Source organism: Camelus bactrianus, chromosome 7 (genome assembly GCF_048773025.1).
Source record: "Camelus bactrianus isolate YW-2024 breed Bactrian camel chromosome 7, ASM4877302v1, whole genome shotgun sequence".
Taxonomy (NCBI): Eukaryota; Metazoa; Chordata; class Mammalia; order Artiodactyla; family Camelidae; genus Camelus; species Camelus bactrianus.
In genome coordinates this window covers 52,094,299-52,117,071 of record NC_133545.1, presented here as the reverse complement: position 1 = coordinate 52,117,071, position 22,773 = coordinate 52,094,299, and the positions used below count along the sequence as shown (strand labels likewise).

Below are 22,773 nucleotides of genomic sequence, written 5' to 3'. Positions count from 1 at the left end.
TATAAAACTACAAAGGTTTAAAAGTGTATCATTTAATGCAATGATAGTTTTATGGAATCATTTCCAGATAGTCAACATCCTTATGTACAAGCTCCTAATATCATATACCTAAAAATAAACATGCATACATAATATTCATTTTCTAACTTAAAAAAAAAGCATAGCCACATATTATCTTAATATATTTCATTACCTTGGGATAAGGAAAATTCTGAGGCACCAAGCAAAAGGCTATAACTAAATATCGGTTTGGGAAGACTTATATAAGGATTAATGAAGCTACCTCAAAAATCAGAGCTTTAAGTGTTTCAAATTACAAACAGATTTCTAATAATAAATGTCATAAAACCAATTCACTGTATTGAAAATAGATTTTTTAAGGACTTGATTTCTTTGGAGCAGTTTTAGAGCCACAGCAAAATTGAGAGGAAGGTTCATAGATTTCCCATACACTCTCTGTCTCCCCCAACCCATTTAGGACACCCTCCATCAGAGTGTGATATTTGTTACAATTGATGAACATACACTGATACATCCACAGTCCATAGTCTACATTAGGGGTCACTCTTGGTGTTCAAAATATATGGGTTTGGATAAGTGTATAAAGACACGTATCCATCATTCTAGTGTTACACAGAGTATTTTCACTGCCCTAAAAAACCTCCATGTTCTACCCATTTATCCTTTGTTCCCCACAGCCCTTAGCAAACACTGACCTTTCTACTGTCTTCATAGTTTTTGCCTTTTCCAGAATGTGCATATAGTTCAAATTATACAGTATGCAGCCTTTTCAGATTGGCTTCTTTCACTTAGTAATATGTATTTGTCTCCTCCATGTCTTTTAATAGCTTGATAACTCATTTCTTTTTAACACTGAATAATATTCCTTTGTCTGGATATACCAGAGTTTATGATCCATTCACCTGCTAAAGGACATCTTGGTTCCTTGCAAATTTTGGAAATTATAAATAAAGCTGCTATAAAAATTCATGTGCAGGTTTTTGTGTAGAAATAGCTCTTCAGCATCTTTGGGTAAATACTAGGGAGCATGACTGCTAGACCATATGGTAAGAGAGAGCATTTTACTTTTGTAAGAAACCACCAAACTATCTTCCAAAGTGGCTGTACCATTTTGCATTCCCACCAGCAATAATGAGAGTTTCCATTGTTCCATGTCTTCACCAGCATTTGGTATTCAGATTTTGACTATTTTAGTACGTGTGGAATGGTATCTCATTGTTGTTTTCATTTGCATTTTCCTGATGGCATATGATATGGAGCATCTTTTCATATGCTTAGTTGCCATCTGTATATCTTCTTTGGTGAAAATTCTGTTCCCGTTCTTGACCTATTTTTAAATTGGGTTATCTTTCTTAACATTGAATTTTAAAAGTTCTTTGTATATTTTAGATAATAGATGTGTCTTTTGTGATTTTTTTTCCTCCCCTCTGGCTTGTCTTCTCATTATCTTGATATTATCTTTCATAGAGCACACATCTTTAATTTTAATGAAATCTAGCTTATCAGTTCTTCACAGATCATGCCATTACTGTTGTATCTACATCATTCCAATACACAAAATCACACAAGCTTACTCATGTTATTTTCAAGGACTTTCATAGTTTTGTTTTACATTTAGGTCTGTTGTCCATTTTGAGTTAGTTTTTGTGAAGCATGTAAGGTCTTGGTAAACTTTTGTGAAGCATGTAAGGTCTTTATATCAGTTCACTTTGTCCATGTAGATTTCCATTTGTTCCAGAACTATTTGTTAAAAAGACTTTCTTTGCTACATTATATTGCCTTTGCTCTTCTGTCAAAGATCAGTTGACTATGTTTATGTGGGTCTATTGCTAGACTCTCTAGTCTGTTCCATTAATCTATTTGTCTATTCTTTTGTCATTATGACACTGTCTTGACTACTGTAGCTTTATAATATGTCTTGAATTTGGCTGGTGTCAGTCCTCCAACTTTGTTCTTCTCCTTCAACATCTGGTCAGCTCTTCTGTTCTTCTCCTTTAGTGTTCTGTGTTGGCTAGTAGTTTGCTTCTCCATATAAATGTTACAATCAACTTGTCAATATCCACAAATAACTTGCTCAGATTTCAATTAGAAATGCATGGAATCTATGGAACCATTTGAAAAGAGATGACATCTTAAGAATATGAGTCTTCCAATTCTTAAACATGGAATATATCTCAATTTATTTAGTTCTTCTTTGATTCCATTCATCAGTTTTTTTTTAACCTGGAACTGTAGTATTTTATAAATGTTTTACATCTGGGTTTTTTTCCTATTAGAATGTAAACACTGTAAGAGCAATGACTTTAATTTGTATACAGCTATACTCCCAGAAGTCAGAATTCCCAGTATCTAGTAGGTTCCCACTTAGTAACTGATGAACAACTAAATGCCTACTTCTTTGGATTGTTCTGCAAATGAAATTATATAGTGTGTTGTTTCATTAATATAAAGCACTTAGTTTAGTACCCAGCACTATGATGTTTATAATAACTCAGTAATAACAGTAATCCTTAAAAAGTATTAACAATATACTAGTCAATTTTCTAAGTATTTATTCATTTAAGCTTTATAAAAATTCTATAAGGTATATAGTATTATTAATCCTTTCAACAGATGAGGAAAATAAGACAGAGATATTAACCTGCTCCAAATCTCAGTTAATAAGGGGTAGTACTAGGAACTGAAATCTATTGTAACCTGACTTCAGAATCTATCTTTTCTACAACTATACTTGTTGCTTCTCCAATGGCTTTCAATAATAGTTGGCTTTTAATAGCAGTACTATTAATACTATTAATAGCATCCTTATATCAGGAATATGGATTTTTAACAGGATTCTATTTGGCTTTTATGTAACCACTTTAAGAAAGCACAGTCAGAAATTTGGAAATTTAAGAATTAGTCCAATGAGAAGGACAAAGTTTCATTTGTAAATTTTAGAATTCACCTCAAAATCATCTGTGCATTGCCCCACTATTTACTATAATAAATAACAGTTATGTTAATATCTTTTACCCATAGTAGAATGAACAATTGGTGATGAGATCTGTTATTATCCAATGGTAACTAATTTAGGGTTGGTATAAGATACACTGTCATTAAACATTTGTTGGAGAAAACTAATGCATGAATGAATGGATGCATGAATGAAAAGTTTGTAACTGTAGAAAGCAGTCTCTAAGTTAATTGATGATTCTAGAAGAATCTTTACTTAGTGTATTCTCTTAGTATTTCACATTACTTAGCCTTTTTTATTGTGCTTTCATATAATAAAAGCAAGTCAGTCACAATTACACTTGTTTAGTAAATGAAAGAGAATAGAATTTTACTTGATTTTGCCTTTTGCAGTCTAAAATGTTTGTGCTCAAATATCTTATTTGCTAATGCATCATATATGTTCAGTAAGAGAGGCTTTTCCAAATTCTTTTGAACAAAAACACTTGGGGAAAATGGGACAAATTGGTGTGGAAACACAAAAAAATCCAAATAGCCAAAACAACTTTGAGAAAGAAGAACAAAGCTGGAGGTATCATATGCCCTGGTATCAAACTACACTATAAAGCTATAGTCATCAAAACAGTATGGCACTGGCACAAAAACAGACAAATGAATAAATGGAAAACAATAGAGAGTTCAGAAATGAACCCACAATTATATGGGCAATTAACTACAACACAAGAGACAAGAGTATATAATAGTGAAAAGACAGCATTTTCAATAAACAGTGCTAGCAAAACTGGACAGCTACATGCAGAACAATCAAACTAGAATATCCTCTAATACCATGCACAAAAATTAATTTTAAATGTATTAAAGGTTTAAATGTAAGACCTGAAATCATAAAACTTCTAGAAGAAAACACAGGCAGTATTCTTTTTGACATCAGTCTTAGTAATATATTTTGGATCCACCTCCTCAGGCAAGGGAAGCAAAAACAAAAATAAAAAAAATGGGACTACATCAAACTAAAAAGCTTTTGCACAGAGAAGGAAGGTGTCAACAAAATTAAAAGGTCACCTACTGAATGGGAGTAAGTATTTGCAAAAGATATATCTGATAAGGGGTTAATATCCAAAATATAGAAGGAACTCATACAACTCGACATCAAAAAAAACAAACAAAACCCAGTTAAAAAATGGGCAGAGGATCTTAATAGACATTTTCCAAAGAAGACACAATACAGATGGCCAACAGACACATGAAAAGATGCTAAGCATCACTAATCATCAGGGAAATACAAATCAAAACCACAATGAGGTATTATCTCACATCTGTCAGAATAGGTATTATCAAAAAGACAACAAATAATGAGTGTTGGCAAGGATGTGCAGAAAAGGGAACCCTTGTGCATATTGGTGGGTGTGTAGCCACTATGAAAAACAATATGTAGATATCTCAAAACATTAAAAATAGAACTACCACATGATCCAGCATTTCCACTTCCACTTCCTGAAACAGGAAGTTCCACAGCCGTTTCATTTATCCAATGAAAACAAAAGCACTAATTAGAAAAGGTATGTGCATTCCTATGCTTACTGCAGCATAATTTATGATAGGTAAGATATGAAAGCAACCAAAGTACAAATATATATATATGCACATATATATATATATATATATATATATATATATATATATATATATATATATATATAATATGCAACCAAAGTGTATATACACACACACACACGCACACACACACACTGGAATATTACTCAGCCATAAAAAAGAAATCTCACCATTTGTGACAACATGGATGGACCTAGAGGGTATTATGCTAAGTGAAATATTCAGACAGAGAAAAACAAACACCAAATGATTTCACTTATATGTAAAATCTAAAAAACAAAACAAATGAACAAACATAACAAAACAGAAACAGAATTACAGATACAGAGAACAAACAGGTGATTGCCAGATGGGGAGGTGGGCAGGAAAGAAACAGGTGGAGGAGTTTCAAGTACAGACTTCCAGTTGCAAAATAAATGTAATGGGTAAGAAATGTACAGTGCGAGGAATATAGTCAATAACTAATTAGTATCTTTGTATGGTGACATAACTAGACTTATCACGGTGATCACTTAAAAGAAAATACTTGGGACAAAATATCTGGTTTTTCCAGATGTTCTTTAGTTGAATATTGTTTTACTGAAATCCTGAAGTCCACCCCAAATTTAAGTTTTTCCCCCCCATACCTATGTTGAGCATCCCTAAATTTCTACACAAACCTCCATGTTGCTTTCTTAGAGTTGGTGTATTCATTCATTCATTAATTCATTCACTCATATTATCTTGGTTCCTGAACGCTCAGTGTTTTTCATTTAAACTTCTTCACAAAACTGTGCGGTAAATAAAATCTATCTTACAGAGGTTAAGCCCAAGGTTATTTGGGTAGTAAATAGTTGTGTGCACAGGGGTATACACTTAAATCTCTTGACTCAAATTCCAGTGCTCTGCTATGTAACAGGCAAGTGTACTAGGTCCTAGCACTAAAAGAAAATCGGCATGTTCTCTGTCTCAAGTAGAGTCAGTCACAAGTCAGACCAGGCTGACAGATTAGTCTTTATTGCTGCCTTGCAGTTTTGTTTTGATTAATCATTTCACAGCTTTCTTAATCCTTGGAAAATATTACCACGGCCATCCTCAAATGCTCCCAACTATTCCTGGAAGTATTTCTCTCCTTAAGTATCAATGTTCAAAAATAGGCTGACGAAGATTACTGAAACTCTAATTCTTTATTATCACATATATGACTTCCCTGTTTGAAAGCATCTATACTCTCCACCCCTGGATCATGGCCAGAATCTTTGTTTCAAACGTGCTTTTCATACATTATCCGCAGAATCTAAGAACACCAAAGGAAATTTAGACAGTGGGCTTCAGGGTGACTGCAACTGCCAGTAATAAGAAAAAAGTTATTTCTAGGAGGAAATTTCCTTCCAATGGTGCTCTCTGAGAGGAAATCATGATAGTCTTTCCGTGCATGCACATTTGGAGTGCTCCTATAAGTAAATTTTTAACATTAGACATAAGATAGTCCCTCTCATTGAAAGAATTCAGAGGAAAATGGTCGGCATAGGTGCCAGACTTCTTAGTAGAAAGTAGTGATGGGAAACTGGAGGTCACAGACACATTGATGGGAATACCAAGGCTTCCCTTATACACATTCTGAGTGATGACTACTCCAAGAGCTAGGAGAAGGTGAGAAATCAGGGAGAAAAGCAAGATGAATGGCAGCAACTAAGCCAATGCAGAGTGGACTTCACCCTCAGTGATCCAATAAAAACACAATTACCCTGTATTTATTTTTAAGTGAGACATAATATATAGCAAAGAGTTACAAAAGTATTAGGTATATTTTGGTGTTAAAAAACAGAAACACAAGTGTATCTGAATGTTAAGTAACCTATTTTTCAATTTAGACCACAATCCTTGCACTATCATAAAACAGAACAATTTCTGATTGATGCATATGCTTGTTTTATACAATGATGAAAATTAGAATTATCCAAATTTAACCTCTCTAAAATTCAGAAAGAAATGAAAACTTTTCTAGGTCACACACAAATGCTCACTTAATCACAACAAAGTTTCGGGAATAAATGTTTAGCTAATTACATGTGTAATCAATGCCTCCTAATGAAATAGTAAAAGTATAGTCAGGTGAATTCTAATTTACAATCCTATATAACATGTAGGGAGGCTCAGTGTGTCAGTCAGGGTCTAAATAAGAGACAAAAACCACATAGTAATTTGAATAAGGAAAAGTTATATAGAGAATCATGAATTACTAAAAAGGTAGTTAACTACTAAAAGAGGTAAACAAGGGGTAGTTCAGTAGTACAGAATTAGCAACTACAGAACACAAGTTTGCCTATAGAGCTGAAGGAGAGTGAGCATGGCAGCTACTTATCGCTTTAGAAGAGACCCCTATCACCACAATCACCAAGGCGAAGAGTCAGACATCTTTGTAGAGGGGGTGGCTACCACAGTAACCCTGCTGGTGCCTGGGAGACTTGTTGAAGTGTGTGGGTCCCAGAAGGTATAGGATACAGGTGGTCCTCTGGCATACTTCTCTAGAGGACAGAGGATCTTACCGGAAGTGACAGGCTACATCTTAGCCATGAGGTGAACACTGCTAGGTTCCCTACATACCAATCTGCTAAGTGCCAGTGGAAAATAGCGCTCTGGAAAATGGAAATAAAAGTCCCTTCCTCCTGTTCTGGCTTTGCAATATCCCTCTAGACCCTTAAATTGGCAAAGCCTAACATCAAGTCAGCTAGCAAAGGCGAAAGGTCCATCAGGTCCACCTCTTGTAACACACGACATAGCAAAGAAGGTTGTGGAGAAGACAGGCGATGAAATGAATAACTGGCATGCGGGCATTTCCAGCATCCTTGATTGTGGAAACTGATAGAGGTAAAATCTGTGCAAGGTCACATGTTTATGCTTACAGCCACAAATGGTAACTTCATCGTTCCTATTTCTAAATTTGGTTACTCATCATGTAATTCTGACTGCAAATTATTCATCAAAAAATCATATTGGTGGCATTATTTTACTAACTTTTTACTGAGATACAGATAAAGTACATAAATAGTATAGATTAATACGTTTTTACAAACATATACCTCATGTAACCAGCACCCAATGAATCTGTTACCAGGACCCTGGAAGGCTCATTCTTCCTGCACCTAAGCAGTAATCACTTGTATTTTAAATGTTCTCTTAAAATTTCTTACTCCTTTTCTTGTTAGATGTTCAGCACAACTAACAGGAATGTACCAAGAAAAATAATGCAGCCTTTGTAATATAGATGAAGCATACAAGAAGCTACTTTTGAGACCTATTTTATTTTATCATTCTACATTTCTTTCTAAAGTAGTCTATGGAAATTATTATGCTACTCTTGTTTTGCATAAATTGCTAATATTATCATAATCTTTTTCATTTTTCCAGAGGAAAAGGGAATGACATGTAAAGAACATATGCAGCCGTAAACAATCCTCTGTCATTATGCAAAGAAACAGAGGTGGAATTCAAGTTTTTGCAATAAAGTCTTTTCTACTAATACCAAACTACCCCCTTGGTGTGAGAGAATTCTACATGTATGCAAACAGACAAGCATTAACAACAAGTCCAAAAACCCACCAGTAATTTGGGTCACTAAAGAAGTAAGTTAAATACATGCAAAACCAAAATTTAAATATATAATACGTTTTTTCTTCAAAACTCATAGCATTTAACATGTTAACAAAAGCGGAACATATTTTTATTATATCATTTTATTGCAAATAATGAAAGGAAAGTAACACATTCATTAGGAAAAGCAAGGTTTTAAAAAAATATTTTAAGGCACTTGGATTTTAGAACGGTTCAGCTTTTCCGTTGAATAAATTTAACCAATTAATCACCATGGGCTCAGTAACCCAAGAGGCTCAAGAAACTTGATATTACTAATTTTTCTTATCCCTCTGTACTTCTAGATTTCTAAATCCCTGCTTTAGTATTTTACATTATCATATAAAATCTAAAAACCAATCGTCATATTGAAATTTGACACATTCAACTACATATTTTATTGTTTTCCAACTAGCTTTCCATCACAAGTCAAGTCTTTGAACTTATGCTTAGGCTTTACAGCCTGAAAGTGGTGAGTGTTTTTCCAGAAGGTTTTCAGATTTTTTTTCAATGCCTGCCTACTGGATTTGGTTCCAAATTTTCTAATGGGAAGCATACTTTAAACAGCCTTGATTCCATGTTTTCAATATACTATTTTACTTTATTGCTCTTCCCTAACTGAGAGCACTTACAAACAACATATTTTTCAAGTTTTATATTTGGTAATATGTTGTTGGTTCTTTGTTTCCTGTTATAATGGGCTTTCAAAGATTAAGCGAATTTGCAGATTTCTCCAAACAAACACATCTGTACAGGACAGTGTGATATTAGAAGGTTCCTGAAATTAAGTAATACAATGTAAATGCTTTCTGCATTACCCATGTGCTGCATGGAAAGTGAGGAAGATTGCCAATAGGTTTATTTTAGGGAGAAAAATACTATTTTGAAATGAAATAGTAAGTTTACTGCATAGACTGTATTTTATTCTTAATCATGTTCAATTTGGGAGCATCCTCTTACATTTATCACAAGGAAATGATGTCAGGAGTTGACCTATTATTTTCAAAGACAAAGGTTTATCACACAAAATAAATAACTTTTTCTAGTTTATCTGTTCACTCCAAATTGTTTTAATGAATTAACCCTCTTTCTAGTTTCATCAAGGGTGCAAGTTTAAAGTGTTTAACTAAATAATGCTCTGTGTAAGGCTTAGCTGCCTTAAGCACAATGCTGTCCATGTTATTCCTATTTCTCTCCTCCTCACTTGGGAAGGACATTCGGTCACACAAACTCCTAAACACACAGCTCAGTTATTCACCCTGATCTCTGGGCTCTTCTTTCCATCTCCCGTCTATTTTTTATTATTGTTCCAGGTTTCTTCCTCTTCCTTCCTTCCTCCCCACCCACTCAACCCAACTACCACTAAAGCTACTGCTCTTTAGTAGTTTTTCCAAATTAGCACTTTCCTCCATTTCCCTCCAGAAATACGTGTGCTAACCTAATTCCTCCCTGGAGACCACTTGCTCACCTTAGCTCTGCAGTCATTCTCCAACCTCTGCTTATCCCTACAGAGGCTTAGACAGCTCCTTGCTCTTCCATTTTCCTTTCCAGAACAAAACATTTCTTTGGAAGATGCAACCAGGAATTCCAAAAAGCAAATTCAGTGAACTAGTACTGTCAGAGAGCTCTGTAGCAGATAAGAAAATTTGCAAAGCTGTGGTCTTACTAACGTGCATTATGGCTAGCGCCGAGCAGATTGCATTCTCATTTGTTATGGGCAAGTACTGCCAAGATCTGGAATCAAGCTTACCTATGACAGCACACATTACCTAGGATTCCATGCTGTTACAAAGCTCTTCTCAATGACCCTCGATAACTGGGATCTGAAGTTTGATATTGTGTGCAAGTGCGTGTAGACTCTACCAAGCATGTCATCATAAGAACAACGTAAGGCAATATATTAAAAAGTAATGCTATAGCCATCACTTTCCAAACAGTTTTTTAAGTAAATTAGATACAAGACATGTGGAAAATGTACCTCTAGTAATTTCACTTTTTTTTCTAGCATTGACTTCAGATTTTTTCCATTTAAATCGCAATGTAAACTTTCATTATTAATCTTTAGACACTGTAAAATAGACTGTTATTCATTTAGTCATTCATTCAATACATATTTACTGAATATCAACTATGTGGCCAACACAGTTCAACATAAGTTATCAATAAAGCCTTGGTTTGCAACTTACCGTGAGCCATGCGGTGGAACCAGTAGTAGCCAAAGTCAACTCCCAAGAAAGTTAAATACCAAGTCCACGGTGAATCCCAGGGCAGATTGAAGAGCCTGTAGTTCTCCCAGATGTAAATGTAACTAGTCAGTTCAATGCTCTTGAAAAACAAACTGGAAAGATAAAATTTACAAGCAATAATTATACTACATTTTAGATTTAAAACTGTGCTAAAAAATTTAGATAATATTTAAAAATTGATATGTTCACATATAAAAATAAAATCCTTCTCCCTTTCTTTGTTTCTTATTGGTCTATCATGACTTTAAGAGGGTCAGTTTCCTTGGAATCAAAATAATTCACATGGTGTTTCCTTTTGTTTCATAGGCATCATGGATGCCAGCTATTGTTGCTCTCAATTTCATGGAATTAAGGGGGTGTTTCTTTTTTGTCGCCTAAAAATACTTTTCATGGAATCTGTATCACATAAATATAACAGTATGACTTCTTTTCTGTGATTTCCATGTCTAAATCTTAATGAAGAACACAATAAGAGTACTTTTTAAGGGATATATAAAAGACAGAAAATTATAAGTAGCATCTTTTTAAAGGGGACTGTGAACTGCCTAATACCTTAAAATACGTTAAATCGTAAAGTTTGCCTTTAAAGTTGCTTTTGCTAATTCCGTTTCTCTCTTCCTCTACTCTCTCCTTCCTCTCCCTTTCTCATAGACACACACACACACACACACACACATACACTTTTAATGTTTTATAGATTTTATACTTAAGATCACAAATTGGATTATCATAGCATTTCAGTATTTCTTGTAGTAATATAAAGTACGGCTCTCAAAATATAAGGGAACAATCTTCCCCTAGAAATAAAGTATACAAACCTAGTTAAGATAAACAACTGTTTTTAAAACCCAGACAGAATGTGTCTTGTCACCCATTCTACCAAGCTTCTATAAATTCTTATTTCAAGAACTTTTAAAAATATATGTAACATACTTTTTTTTAAGTGTAGCATTTTTCTTTTAAATTTCCTGTGATCAAATTTAAGATCAGATAAGATAATTATTCCTTTATCACTTTTATAAATTTGGTTGATTTGACTTTTCTATTTATCATTAACATGTAAAATAAGTTGATTATTCTACCTAATAAAGGTTTATTTATAAACCATGAACAAGTGAGGAAATCCTTAAATATCCTGATTTTAAATAATAGTCAAAGCAGCAGCTTAAGTTAGTATATTGTTAAAATTCATTATTTTAATAGTATTTCTTTTTACGCAATCCGCTTCTATGAATTAGCTTGTAACTGGGTCATTTGGAGATCCAGGTCTTTAATTTTAATCTACTTTTGACTTTAATTATAATACGATTTTAAGTGTAATTTAATAACTTTCAAAGTGCCTTATATTTTGAATCCTTCAAATCATTATTTAATTAAAAATATAAAACACTAGGCTACTTCACAACAGCATTAATATAAATAACTAATAGAAACGCCAAATTTTTACACTTTCAAAAAGGATCACACATCATCAGATCTTAAAACTCAATTTTAATTTAAGATTACTATGGGTTTGTAAATTGGCCCCCATACACGCAGGGCAAGGAGAGACAGAAGAAAGAGGCAGAACACTCCAGACTGGGAGGTGGCAGTTCTAATAAGCACGGGAACCTACAGAGGAGGTTTGTCTTGGGTGGCTGCGAGATGCGTCAATCTCCACGCTCTCCCACCAGAACCTTCAACGTTTCCAGAAAGGTCTTAATTGGGTTCAGTCACTTGTTTAGTCCAGATGGTCTCAACAGCATCTTACTCTCTCAAGGCTGCATCCCTGAAACAGCTGCTAGCATGGGAATTGTAGGTGGAACTTACATTCCACGGACAGGGAAGTGGGTAAGGGAGAAGGTGAGGATAAGTGCGGTCTGCTTGCAAGTCAACCGGTGGTCGCATCTTCTCTCCAATCTCCTCCAACAGTTATATCGTTGGAAACAATAATTCTGTCCTTAAGTATAAGTCCTTGACCCAAGGGGACTGCCTACCCAGAATTCCTGTCACAAATCAGGCCATGCCCTGGATACTCCAAAATCCCCTGTCACAGTGGCCCTGAGCCTGCTTCCAAGACCTGTGTGGGCCTCTCTCCTGGTCGAGTCCTCCAGAGGGCCAACTTGTGCAGGTGTGTAAAGTCCTGGACGTGACAAGGTAGACAAAAGAGGTTTTTGGGATGTGCAGACAGAGCTGGGATGAGCAGTCTGGGAAGGCCACACACACGTGTGTGAGCTCCCTCACGAGACAGACAAGCCAAGGGCCAGGGGTTGTCGTACTGCTCTGGAACTCTGAGGCATTCAAGAACTTGAAATTTAACATGTATCCTCCAATATGTTATCCAGGTTATTTATCAACGTGGGTGGATAGAACAAATTTTATTTTAAAGCACGTTAACTTGGTAACTTTTATACGTTTAGACTAGGCTTCTGAACAGCGTCATTATGAACTTTTGAATAAGATAATTCTTTGTTGTAGAGCTCTGTCCTGTGGAAACAGTTCCCCAAATTATGAAATCTTAAAAAGTGCTCCCTGGTACTCATTGGTAGATGATTAATCATATAAAGTTGAAGTTTTAGTTTTTTTTAAAAAGGTGAATAATATCAATTTCATATGGTTTAACCAAATAATCCTCAAAAACATAGATTCTACAGTTTGACGCTGGTGCCATTTGGACCAGACAATTTTGTTGGGAGGCCTGGCCTCTGAACTTAGAATGTTTAGCCGCATAACTGACCTCTGTTTACTAGATACCAGTGGCCTAGCTCTCCACCCTAGTTGTGACAAAAAATGTCCAAATGTCTCCTAGGGGCAAAAGTGTCCCAGTTGATAACCCTAAAAAAGACTGATCTAGAAAGAAAGAAATGCAGCTTAGAAAATGCAGCAAAAAGTTGAAATAACCTACAGGATTTTTTTACATCAGCTTTAGTACATGATGTCAAAGCAGATCAATTCCTGTTACCATTCAATCATTCAATAAATTCGTAGTAAGAGCCTGGGTGGTGCCAGGTACAGCACAAGAAAGGGAGGACACATTAAGGAGGAGGACAGATATAATCACCTGCCTGATGAATGGCCCATCAATTCAGTATCTCTTTTTAAAGTTGCTATCTTTCTTGTCAGTACCAGTGATAACTGAAATAGGCTTTTAGATACCAAGACTTCAATAAAAGACAAAGGGTCCCTGGAAAACTTCCATTTGTAAAACAAAAGGAACCTGCCTGCATTGAAATTTTTTTTTTTTTTTATTTCCTGTACAGGTGCCAGGTCTTGAGCAGACACCCAATTTATTATTCTGTCATCTGACTTATTAGGGTTGACACAAATCGAGCTGAAATATGCCTGACATGCTACAGTCAAGGCTTTTTCTTTTTTTTTTTTTTTTTTTTTCTTCACACTTTAGCACGAAGCCAAACTTTCCTCAAGGTGAAGGGAAAGAGGGGAGAAGCTATGGGAGTTAAATTCCCTGCTTTCTATCAGCAAGATGAATATGATCCTCTTCCATCATAGAAGGGGAAAAAACAGCCACAGAGTGCCCACAACTAAAAACAGCTCAGCAAGGGATACATCTGGGAAATGATTAGCAAGTTCTGGAAAGCCCTTGATTGCAGGAAATAGCACCTACGTTTTTTAAAATGTCCCCACCAGACCTTGAATCATAAAGCTGAACTCCTTCCTCTTTCTCTTCCCAATTCCTGCGTTCTCTCCCAGCCCTCAGCCCCAGCATGTGACTCTGAGCTCTGGAATTCAGACTACAACTCTCTAACTCCCATCCTGTGGGATGAGACATACGTAATATGTATGCATAGAGTGAGCTTACTTTTCCACATGGAGATGGAATATTGGGTTGTACAAGGGGCTGTGAATAACCAAATGCAAAACCCCTTTTATTCATTAAGTTTGTATGCAAGACCAAGAAAATGATCTAAATATAAGGGGATATTAGAATCTGCTAATCAACAGCCTGTATGTGTACAGAGAGAGAGGTTACTGTTTTCCATATGCTTTATAAATTTCCCCCCAATTGCTGTTTCTCTTGGGTTTTAAGTATGCCTTTTGGCAAATGAAAAACAGCTCATTTTTTATGTGTTTTATGTAACATCTTCTGTCAATACTAGAAATTTGTCCTGTCAATATTTAGTGACTGTAATATTTGGTAAGATACTAAAATACTATTTCAGTACTGATCCTGGATTTTAAAAATATGTAAAGTTAATTTATAATGTAGAAATTTAAAAACAGTAAATGAGAATAAATATTACTTGGGGACTGAGAATTACAAAGCTAACTCATTATCAAAGTCATCTCAGTTTGAATGTTCCCATCATCAAAAGTAGAAAGGTACCACTGGACACATTCTTCATCCTTTATCTCACAGCTACTTTCAGATATGAGAGCATTAGGCTGAATGGACCCTCACATTATCTAGCTTTCACATCCTCTCATTCTCTAATCCTGAATCAAGCAAATGAAATTTGATGTAATACTCTCATTGCAAACTTCAAACTTCAGAGCAACTTTCAGAGTAAGCAGAATTACGTACCCGGTACTCACAGACATCTGCCAACCTGCACGATTTCATAACTGTCATTAGAGCTGTGTGTGCTCTCTGATTTGGCCATATTATGCAAAACTGAAATACAAATTTTAGACATTTTTTTATTTCTAATAATTTGCCATGTATTAGAAAATAAACCAATATTTAAATGAAACCATTCTATATACCCTTACAAGTTCTGGGAAGTTATAAACAAATATATCTGAACTATATATACTGATTTTTCTGAGGAATTGTGTTATTTCAAAATCTCTTATACCTGCCTAGGAACTTGTAAAGCTACTGCCACTTTTGCTCCATCTAGTGGAATATTGATTTTTGCTCAGTAATAACAAAACACGCAATACAAGCTCTACCTTCTGCAGACAGATGAAATTTGTACTGCACTTTCTTACTGTGAAATGACATTGCATTTATGAAAGAATCATTTATTTAATGTCATCTTACAACAACCACTGAACCACAGACTCGTGCAAACACAATGTGGTGGATTTAGAAGTAAATCTGCTATTTTCTCTACTTTGCAAGAAATAAGTTGCTTCAAGTAATTCAATTACCCTATTGAATAAGCACACAAACCCAGACTAATAAGGGCAAGGAAGCTTGAACTCATTAAGGAAGGAGAGTCCAATAGGAATCTCGGAAATTACACAATTCATAGCAAAGTCTATTTATAATAAGGTTTCCAAGGTAAAGTTAAGAGGAAAGAAGGCATTCTCTTTGGCAAAAATAATTAGCAAACTCCCAGGTTTTCAAAATTTATTTTGTCAGCATGGGGTGTTCTTTTAATAATCTGCTAAGTCAGTAAGATATATATTAATATTGATAATAAACTACCATTATTAACATTACATAAATGAATTTATCTCTTATTTTGGGCAATGGATAACTGTTTATTAAAGGCATCATCCCCAATGACAGGCACTCATTTGTCAGAAGTCTGATGCTGCCAAAGACAGTATTGCCCCTGATACTGAAGTCTAGTGTAAAAATGCAGTGCACAATTTTCCTTTATTCTCTAGTCCCACCCCAGGGAGTCAAAAGTATTTCAAAAAAGTTTAATTTCCTCTTCTTTAAATTTTTTTTGATGAATTGAAACTTTCTTGTCAGGAGTGGAAAATTCCATGGCAGCCACGGCCGGTGTAGATATGTATGGTGGAACCTCATAGATGTAGCCCCACAGTAAAAATTGGCAGTGACCCATATGTATTAAAAGTGGAGTGTCCCCAACTTATTTGAAAATTTACCCACTTAAATTGTCCCTCCAACCTATTGCAATTTGATTTATAATCTGCTGTTTCAACAGAATAAATGAACCCCTAAAAACAAACATACTGTAGATATTTATATCGGGAATAAAATTTCTCTGGGGAGGATGCAATTTATGGAAGCAGAAACATTGGAAGGAAGTAACAAATTGAAGTCCCGGTTTTCTAATGAAGGATTGGAAATTGAGTTCTGCTTCAACAAGCAAGGAAAAAAAGTTGTAATTATTTTTCACTCGTTAGCATTTAAGTCAGTAGCAGGATATTTCACAAGTTTTAGATAGATTTAAAAAAATACATTTAGTAAATTTTTTGTTAAGTTTCATGTTTTTTTATGGTCACATATGCAAGTAATTGACAGAAAGGCAGATTATCTGCACAATGCGTTTAACTGTGATAAATACATGTATCTGTCTATAACTCCAGGGCTAGATCCGACTAGGAAGGCTGCCTACTGGATTCCAGAAGAGCAAAACAAACGCAGGCCTGCCCAGAATCTGGTTCTTAGGACAGATGGACTTTTATTACACATCACGGTCTGTCCGACAGGCTTGTAAACAAGACAGAATCTTGTCTATGATTAATATTTCCCCTTACATAAAGGTTTGAAAGATACAATATACATTTTTTTCTACCAATATGGTAAGTATGCTACTAATCTTCAAGGTACTTTGAATTTTATGTAATAATTCGAGATCCTCAAATAAACACTGTGTTTCCTCCAAGTCTGCACACAGCATTTCCATTACATGAATGGCAAAGTGGAAAAACATGTTCAGGGCTTCACTTTGATTTCCACGACTTCTCTTGTCAGAGGCCACATGCCTATTTGGAATTAGTATCCAAAGTCTAATGCTTCACGAACGGATTAACAAATGGTATACGACCATTTTTCTTGCAATAGTGTATTTTAAGGAGGAGGAAAGCCCCTGTAGAAAGCTGGTGTAGAAAATGAAATTAGTCCCTTGGAGAGGATATGATCAATGCCGTGTTAATCTAACCTTCAGCTGTTAACGATTTGCATGAGGATTCCCCTTGATGCTGCGGCTTCAACTGAAATATTGTTCTAAGAATTTCTGTGAAATCCCCCTTCTCGTCTTTGGCTGAAAGGAGATCGAGGGAAGTGGACCCTGAGGCTCAACTTTCCTTCTCTGCCTCTATCTGCGTAATTTTTAAAAATAGCAACAAAATAAATGAAAACATTTTAAAATTTCATTTTCAAATCATTTGTTTTGCTGCCATCTTCCAGATAAAAGACTAGGAAAAAGAAAACCTTTTGCAAAGCTTGCAAAATGATCCATATTTCATAACTTAGAAGAGTGAACAAGAACGAAGCAATTTACTCTTCTCATTCAAAATACAGCTCTAGAAAAATAGGCTCCAAATTCAAGTTCACAACCTTTTACCTTTCTTTCAAAGGGCGCCAGAGTTCACAGCTTGTGTTAGCTTAAGGGGTGTTATGAGTAGTGGGATGAGAAGAAAAAAAAAAACTGCAGTCATCCCTGAAGGGCTGGTTTGTTTTGGTTCCTCTCTCTCTTTCTCCCCCCAACCCCCACCCCTCCCTCTCTTTCAGTCTCTCTCTCTCTCTGTACCTTTTTTTTTTTATCACAGTGTTGAACAGAAATAGAGACCTAAGAATGCAGCTGACTTTTCTCGTTGTTACAGTATTATGACAAGAGAACAATCTAATTTCACTTGTGACCAAAGTTAAACTTAAAAAGCTAAAAGAAACACTGCAGCATTCATTTCACTTGATATCTCCCTGAGTTCTTAATAAATTCATTCCAACTCAACAAAAGATGTGATCCATAAGTGTACCTGCAGGGCACTTAGTCATCCAGTTATTTTTATAGTTGATCAATCATCTGATTTCCATAAATTTATACACTAAATTTTCTTACACTGAACTACAGTAAACAACTGGGTATTTTTCAATAACCAAATATACACAGCCCTTGAGTATGCTGAACGTTTTTCTTGTTCAATTCTGTTCAAGGGAGAGATGAAATAGAGAAAATTATGTATAACCGTTAATTCTTATTTAGAATATTCTGGAAATTAACTGCAAATAATTTAAGATATTATCCTTCGCTTCTGACAGCAATGTGCAACCAAATGAGTAGTTTTTCAGAGAACCAATACTATTATGATTATATCATTGTTATTTTATAACTATTAACCTCTTTTTCATAGGAGCAAATATGAAAAATATTTTACCTTTAGCTTACTTCCTATCTAAGCAAGTTTACACAATTAAATGAAATTATTTTACTGTTTCTCAGATATCTTTAAGTTTGCATTTTATTTTTAAAAAATCCACCTTGGTTTCCCACTGGGCGGTTCATACAAACATTCCAAAGCAATGAGCACTGGGCAGAAGTAAAGCTCTTAAAACAGTAAAAGAAGCAATGGGTGGGAAGCAGGAATGAGAACATTCATCAGTAAAGCAAAGCACAGACTTCTTAGGGAAATCTTCCCTCGCCTGCTGCTCTTTGGAAAATTCTCGGGTACTAAAGAGCCTTCCATTCATTGATATCTCCTCTAAACACATTAAAAGTTACTCCTTCTCAACAGTACCAGGTCATCTATTGCTCACTGTTGTTTGGTCTCATCATCCTCAGACTTGATCATCAATATAACACTCTAAGAAAATTAAATTTTAAAAAAACCTATCACGTACTGGACATCATTCCAGGCAGAAGACTCTAAAGAAAGAACACCTCTTTTTCTCAAGTTGCACGCAAGCTAGCAAGAAGAGCTGAGCGGCAAACTGGTGAGCTTACGGTCATGAGACAAGTGTACATATGGGGTAAGCGCAATACTCCACAGTGAAGAGAGCCCACAGTGAAGGGGTGCATCACGGAGGCTTGGAAAACAGGCACGATTTGCTCAAGAGTATGCCTCTTTAAGAGCAGTCTATGCTTAGACTTAAGAAATGAATGGGAGTTGGCCACGTGGATGGTCACATGAAAATCTGGGTCATAGCAAGTAGCAGAGTGCGGTAGGAGCAACTACTGCAAAGGGGGAAGGAGAATAAAGGGGCCAGAAGCAAGGCCGGATAGACAGACGCCTCCACAGATCAAGAAAGAAACTGTCCACAGGCAACATGGAACCTGTAAAGAGTTTTCACCCGATTCACATTATGGAAATGTTTGGCTGCAAGTAAGTAGCACTAGAAACAGGGGTACCACTTAGTTGACCACCAGTAATCCAGAACTTTGTGTGATTTAACTGGGGAATGTCTGCACCCCAGACTGCTACAGCATGTGAATCTGCCTGAGGCAAAATCAATTTTCTAATAGTGAACTAGAACATCGCTCAGGGCTGGGACGAGGGTAAGGCAAGTGAAGCACTTGCCTTGGGCACAGAATTTACGGAGGCACTGATAAACTCAGTAACCAAGAGAAATAATATTTAGAGCAATATTTTAAATAACAATAATCCATGATGAGCAAAATATCAAAAATTTAAATAATGACAGTAACTGAGTTCTTTGGGGATATATGTACAAATAGACTAATTCCCCATACAGTGGGTTTCTTTTTCATTTTATTTGGAGAATTTTAGTTTATTCAGTCAATGTGGGTAACCATCTAACTCACCTTGGAAGCCGAGACAGAACACCGGCTGACACTGATGTTAATGCATCATCCAAATGACCGGGTGGCTTCCCTTTATGAATCCAGCTGACAAGCAGTTCAAGAAGCATCAAGGAAATGAAAAGTGGAGTTGCCTGGAAAGGAAATTGCAGAAAAGAGATGCGACTGGGCTCAGTATGAAATTCTTCCAAGTTTTCTGGTTAGTCATTCCCGAAGTGGGAGGCCCAGAGTGATATCTCAGAGCAGAAGAAGGTATATATTCCCGCCCTAAAGGATCATTTCCTCCCAACAGGCAGAGAAATCTGATTATTTCAGACACACACTAAACAGGTGCTCAAATTCTATCATCTAATTTGGACATGAAATACAGATTTAACCATGATAATTCTATCACGAAGATAATAAGGTTAGGAGGGACGTGTTTCAAGTTAGGTCTGAAAAATACATTTTAAAATGACTGCAATAATAAGTCTGTTATCTACATGACTAAGGTAGGTTTACTTTAAAAGGCCTTCCTTAAGGATGCACACGATTCTAGTCTTTCACACTGGAATTACAGGAATAACACTGAAAACTATAGGAACAAAAAAATGCTTCTGAGTATTGCAGAGAATAAGGTCATTTTAAATGCTTGTTTCTGACATCATTCAAATTTTATTCTTTCAGTTGGTTTTTTTCTTATATAATGTTTTAGACTCCACTATTAATGACAAATATTGGACTAGGATTGGTATTATAATATGAAAGTAATGAGTTCTGAGGATACTAGTATCACATATTTTTCTGAAAAAAAAAACAGAAAGAAGTAATATCAAATCCTGAAAAAGTTATGGGTTTCACTCATTTGGAAGCTGATTGTGAGTCTTGAAGTTTTCTAAACTCAACTCCCAAGAACATACTCTCTGATGTCATTTTTTTTTTCTATTTCTGGTCTGAGCTAGTAAGTGTTGTAGGAACAACTGTAACAGGGAGGGGAACTTCAGTACTCAAGTTCTAATTCTGGATATTTCCACATCTAATCATAGCCAGGAACCAGGAGTGAAAAGAGCCTCTGAACACTTCTGAGTTTCAAAGAAAACTTGGTGTAAGTTCAAACTTAGGAAGTCAGGGTTGAACTCAGTCAGCTGTGTATCCATTCTTCAGAACTACTTGACTAAAATAAGGAGGAAATAGTTTCCTGGGAGGTGGTAGACAAGTTTTCCCTTTAGAAACAAAACTGTTATGAATGTCATATAACCATTACATCCTGAGCTTGTGAGGGCTGAATCTGTAATGCTGCTGTGTCCAGGAAAACTTTTAAAAATTTTATCCTATTCTGGAGTGATATTTCAAGGAAGAAAAGCTTAATAGAAGATGGTTGTGGATATTGTACAGGAATTCAGTTCAAGCAGAAATTCTACTTTTGCTCCGTGCTTTTTTGAAACTGAATTAACTTTTATTAGAATTTAATTATTTGAAGAACAAAAGTGAACAAAAGCCCTGAATGTCTTTTACTTACTTTTTATTAAGAGAAAAGCAAGAGCAGCCTCTTCCCAGATAGTCTCACCTTTTGCACATAATTAGGCACGTCTTCTATGGTCCGGAATGACGTCTCATTGGGCTTCATCATGTAAAACATCATGCGAATTCCCTGGGAAACTGAAACATCCTGTTGGGCTTCTGGGTTCTTCATCTCTGCCCTTGTCTGATTCCCAGCTGGAGAGTATTTGTGATTCAGTGGTTGAAGCCAGAGGCTGAACAAAGAGGACAAGATGTGCTGCACAGATCAAGCCCTTTGTCAGAGAACAGCTAGAAACAAAGCTCCATAGAACACAGCCAACAGCAGAGTCTGTGTTGAGAGACAGGAAAACACAAGGATCAGGAACGAGTTCAGAGTTCAGTGGGCGCTGTCCCAGAAACAGGGCGCGTGGGGGAGGGGAGGGGGAGGGGATCGTGCCCAAATCAAACACAAACAGTGGAGTTCTGCTGCAGGTGGAGTAACTGATCATTAAAAAAGAAAAACAGGCAAACAAAAAAACTGCACATGATACCTCCTTGGAAAGGAGAAGGTAAAAAAATGATAGCAGGTGAAAGTTCACTCTGAAAAAGTGGACAGAAATTCAAAACTCAATCACATGAGGAAAATACATTTTTTTCCTGTCCCTTTTGAAATTCACATTGTGTTCAGGTTTGTAGTCTCCCCCCAGAGCCCTATTTCCTGAGAAGACAAGGTGCTTGAATCTCACTTAGTAAGACTGAGCTTGAAAGTCACTAAGCACTGAAAACATCTTACTGGCGATTGCCTGTGTTTCTGTATCATGTTCACTTCTGAATGTTTGCAAACCAGTTTAGGGGCATTTGGCTCATTAAATGCTCTGCGTTGTCTAATGGAACCTTGACTATTCACATCTGTATTCTTAGCACCAAGGGGGCCTCTGAGTGAAGAAGCTGTTGAAATGTTTCTGAGAAAACTTATCTCAGTTTTCCAGGAGAAGCATAGGTTGATTTGGCCTTTCAGGTAGACTAGAGGGCACTTAATTGACTGCATCACCACTGAATAAGCAGAGCTTTCTGAATTAGACTCAGGCCTTCCACCTGGAATAGCTGTGGTCATCTTTTGGCTACCTCCTCATCTTTTAGTATGTTTGTATAAATTTAATTAAATTATTAATACATTATTGTTTTAGGAGAAATAAATAGACACTATAGATAAGCAACAAATAAATCACCAGCCAGAGACGCTGTCAACATTTTGGTATGTGTATAATCAGTTTCACTATCATGTGCTGTACTTGCTGCTAAAAATCACTGTATAATGGGGAAGAACAAATCTGACCCAATATTGGATCTGTTTGGTTTTTTTTTTTAACTTTAACATTTGTATTCTATTGCTTTTGCTACAAGTTAATCACTAAAGGGATGTTGCCTATAAATTCATATTATTC

General features: G+C 35.8%; 1 protein-coding gene across 4 annotated transcripts in view; it reads right to left on the bottom strand.

Annotated features, from left to right (window-relative positions):
• Positions 1 to 21,682, bottom strand: part of AGMO (alkylglycerol monooxygenase) — a 323,670-nt gene extending 301,988 nt beyond the window's left edge. For 3 of the 4 annotated variants that reach the window (XR_012508187.1, XM_074367405.1, XM_010967147.3), the window contains exons 1-3: positions 21,396 to 21,682; positions 19,853 to 19,983; positions 10,389 to 10,540 (exon numbers count right to left, since the gene is read on the bottom strand). Coding sequence is in view for 3 of the 4 variants with exons in the window: in XM_074367405.1 (XP_074223506.1) it covers positions 10,389 to 10,540; positions 19,853 to 19,983; positions 21,396 to 21,521 (409 nt within the window). In the remaining variant the exon portion in view is untranslated. Of the gene's footprint in view, positions 1 to 10,388; positions 10,541 to 14,970; positions 15,061 to 19,852; positions 19,984 to 21,395 lie in introns of those variants that run through there. The other variant, XM_074367406.1, reaches the window with a different exon arrangement.
• Between the last annotated feature and the right edge of the window lie 1,091 nt (positions 21,683 to 22,773).